Here is a 3,549-nt window from a genome sequence, read left to right on the forward strand (position 1 = left end):
AATTCTTCAAAAATCAGAACTTCACCAACACATTCATTGAACAATCGATTTGTTCAAATAACTAACATGTTGCATAAAAAATATTAACAAAAAGAGTGAAGTCACTGCTGATTAAACCACTAATTCATAAACATGAATTTAGAACAATATTTAGAAAATTTTACTCCCTAATGAACTTGCCCAAATAATAAAAATTTGTCCTTCATAAACCTACATAGCAAAGAAACTATATAATTAAATAGCTAAGGTCATTTCAATAGAGTTATTCATGGATTCTTCTCTTTTTTAATCACTCGGCGAACCTTGTTGCTAGAGAGTTGACAATTCAAGTCGTCATCTGCTATTACTGTTGGTGCCTTATTGGCAGATCTACTCCTCTTGTCATACTTCTTCAATGGAGATAGTTTTGTGTTGCAATCATCACCATCTTCTAACACGGACGATCCACTTTCTGATATATTTTCTTGATGGGAGTTTGTAAAACAGATTTCATCTTACTTTCGACCACAAAATCCTACAAAAATAAAAATAATCTATAAAGAGGAGTTGAAGAGCGATACTACCTTTGGTTGCATAATGATTAGTAATAACTTTTTACTAAATAATTAATAATGTTATAACTGTTTTAATTTCATGAAATTACCCCATAAACCTTCTCTTCACCCGAGATTTGTCCCTCAGGTATTTCCAAAGGATCCTATTAAAAAGTAAAACAAAACAAAATAAACATTCATGTTATGAAGGTTGTAGGATTTATATTTATTCTTTTTCATAAATGTATCAGTAGCTTAATTTGTGAGTGAAGATATTTTACTGTGATAGTGTCTTCAAATGAGCTGTGGGCATATTCCTTTTGAAGATCGTCATCATCAGTAACCTTAACAACTTTGCAGGCTTTGTCTTGTGACTCAATATTGGTTTGCTTAACAATAACCTTAAACATGAATTTTTTATCAAGAATATCATCCAATTCACTTGGATAAGAACAATCAGCATCCGCATCAAAAGTCTACACCAAATTTCATAGATCAGAAATATCATAATTGACAACTACATTTAAATTAAGTTTATTATTATACCTCAACTAATCCTTCCTTTAATTCTTTCGCTGACTTTCCTATAAGCTGTTGAGCTTCGCGATTCCAAAGCAACAATGAGATAAAGGCAGTTCTATCCATAACACGAACTTGAAGTCGATACCTGCAATTAAATTTTGATTAACCTTATGTATTTCCTTTTTATGTGTTTTAAATCTATATAATAATAGAATAATTACCTGTGACCAACAGAACAATCTTCTTCATTGCATTTCTTACAAAAAAATTTATTTCCAACTTTTTCAACCTTTTTAATACACTTGTTGCATCCCAAATGTGACCATCCTCGTTGAAGTTCCAAATTCACCAACTTTGCAGCAATCTAGTAGTTACACTCCTATTTAACACAAAAATAGCGTAGTAAATGCAAAACATAAAATAAATGGTAAGTAAATTTTTAAAACTATATTTAACTCACTTGTGTGCACTGAACTAAATCCCCAATAGTTTTAACCAATACAATTTCTTTGGCTAACTCATCTCTAATAGAGTGACTTTGTTGAGAACTTGTCTGAGTAAGCGACTCATAGTTTGATTGGAGCGCTGCATCTAATCTACATAAGTCAAAAACTTAAGTTTTAAATAATAATATTATATTTATAGTATATATAAATAAGAATTATACCCTTGACAAACCTGGATTTAAAATCGATAAATTGCGGAAAAGTAGGATTTATCCATATTTTTGAAGCATACCAACAGCTACGCATTGAGTAATTACCTATGAATAAAATTTAAAAATTACAAATTGAAAACTATAAATTATTTTGAAACTGTTTATCAAATATAAATGTAGCTATTGGAAAACCTCGATATTTTTGAGCTTTCATAAGTTGAAGAACAACAATCAAAGGATCAGCAGTAGATGCATTCAAGTGAGGTTGAATTTGATCCACAAGTTCACTCCATAAGGTTGCTGAAATCCTGTTCCTCCTATATGTTTCACGGAAAAACCTCAATACAAAAAAATCCTTTTTACTGCAAAGTATAGTTTCTATTTGTAAATGACTTACTTATCATCTTCAAGTTCAATATTCATAAAGACACTTTTGTTGTCTCCTTGCTTATAGGTCTGAACAGCTTCATAGGTCACAACCTGACCAACGACATCTACAAATATAAAAGTTAATCACAAAATTTTAATAAACATAGTATTAGAATTAAATGAAAAAGAAGAATTACCGAATAATTCTGCCTCATCGACATCATGTTGATTCGTGAATTGATAAAAAGGACGCAAGTTAAAGATATCCATATGAAATGTAGGATCAGTAGTTTCCTCAACTATTGTCCTCTACGTAAATGTCAGCCTCAAATTGTGTGTTGTAGTCTTTAATTTCAAATTATTTGGCCCGACAACAAAGTAGGTCATGCGATATAAATCGAGTTACTGTATCTTATTCTTAAAGAACTTTATAACATACTTCCCGATTGAGGCATGTATACGATCACCCTAGAAAATCATATTAATTGTTAGGATGTATTAGATTGATAAAAATTGTTAATGCTGGAAATTAGTAAACAATTGTCAACAAACATTGTAAAGTTTTTTGTCTGAATGTGCATATTTTTAGAATTTGCAGTAGCTATATAGATTATACAATTGTCAACAAACATTGTAACTTTCACTGGCAGAATATATGCATATTGTTATATTTTGTAGCAGTTTCAGGAGGAACATCATATTTTGTTTATCAGATGGATTATATAAGATGTAATATATTGTTAATATTATGTTTTTGCTGGAAATAAGTAAACAATTATCAATCAGATGTTCACACATAATCACTTCAAGTTGGTAGTTTCATTTGTTTGAGGATTATTGAAAACTAATAAACGATTACATATTGGAAAATCTATGAACCATAGCAGCAGAGAAGACGAAGAAAAAAGTAAAAGCAATTATAAATATATTACCTTTGCATATTGTAATACCAACTCTATCGAATAAGGTATTTCAGGCTTGTAGCGATCCGGGATTTCCCACATTCGAACTACTCTAACTTTCAAATTCCATTGCATGGAGTTGCTTGAAATTTGTCTGATGTCATGAAGTTTTGTAGCCATATTTGCAAAGTTCGTATTCTGACCAAAGCAAAAAGAGAATCGAAAAGGAATCAAAAGGAGTCACATAAAATTGTTGATGTAGTTATGGAGAAAGTGGATAAGTTGTGGAGTAATGATAGGATACCCACGTTTGGGAAGATGATTGTAGTTATTTAAATGTCACGACCCGGATTTCCCACTCTCGGGAGTCGTGATGGCGCCTACTAATGAGAGCTAGGCAAACCAATCCTTAACTGCTTACTTCGTTAACAATTACTTCTTTTAACAATGATCGGAGATAGCATAAAACAATGGAATTAAATAAATATGCGGAAGACTTAAATTTAAAGAAAACTGAACAATAATGCGAGAATCAACATATGCCTCTACCCAAGAACTGGTGTCA

At 31.1% G+C, this 3,549-nt stretch overlaps 1 protein-coding gene across 1 annotated transcript; it reads right to left on the reverse strand.

Annotated features, from left to right (window-relative positions):
* Positions 1 to 266: 266 nt before the first annotated feature.
* LOC107826892 (replication protein A 70 kDa DNA-binding subunit B-like) lies at positions 267 to 3,164 on the reverse strand. Its single transcript, XM_016653936.2, has 11 exons — positions 3,015 to 3,164; positions 2,111 to 2,193; positions 1,906 to 2,030; positions 1,734 to 1,818; positions 1,516 to 1,651; positions 1,277 to 1,419; positions 1,080 to 1,200; positions 815 to 1,009; positions 644 to 697; positions 499 to 514; positions 267 to 451 (listed from the first exon to the last, which is right to left on the reverse strand). Exons 1-11 carry the CDS (start codon positions 3,162 to 3,164, stop codon positions 267 to 269), a joined length of 1,293 nt encoding a protein of 430 aa, XP_016509422.2.
* Positions 3,165 to 3,549: the final 385 nt, after the last annotated feature.

Source organism: Nicotiana tabacum, chromosome 7 (genome assembly GCF_000715075.1).
Source record: "Nicotiana tabacum cultivar K326 chromosome 7, ASM71507v2, whole genome shotgun sequence".
NCBI classification, from domain to species: Eukaryota; Viridiplantae; Streptophyta; class Magnoliopsida; order Solanales; family Solanaceae; genus Nicotiana; species Nicotiana tabacum.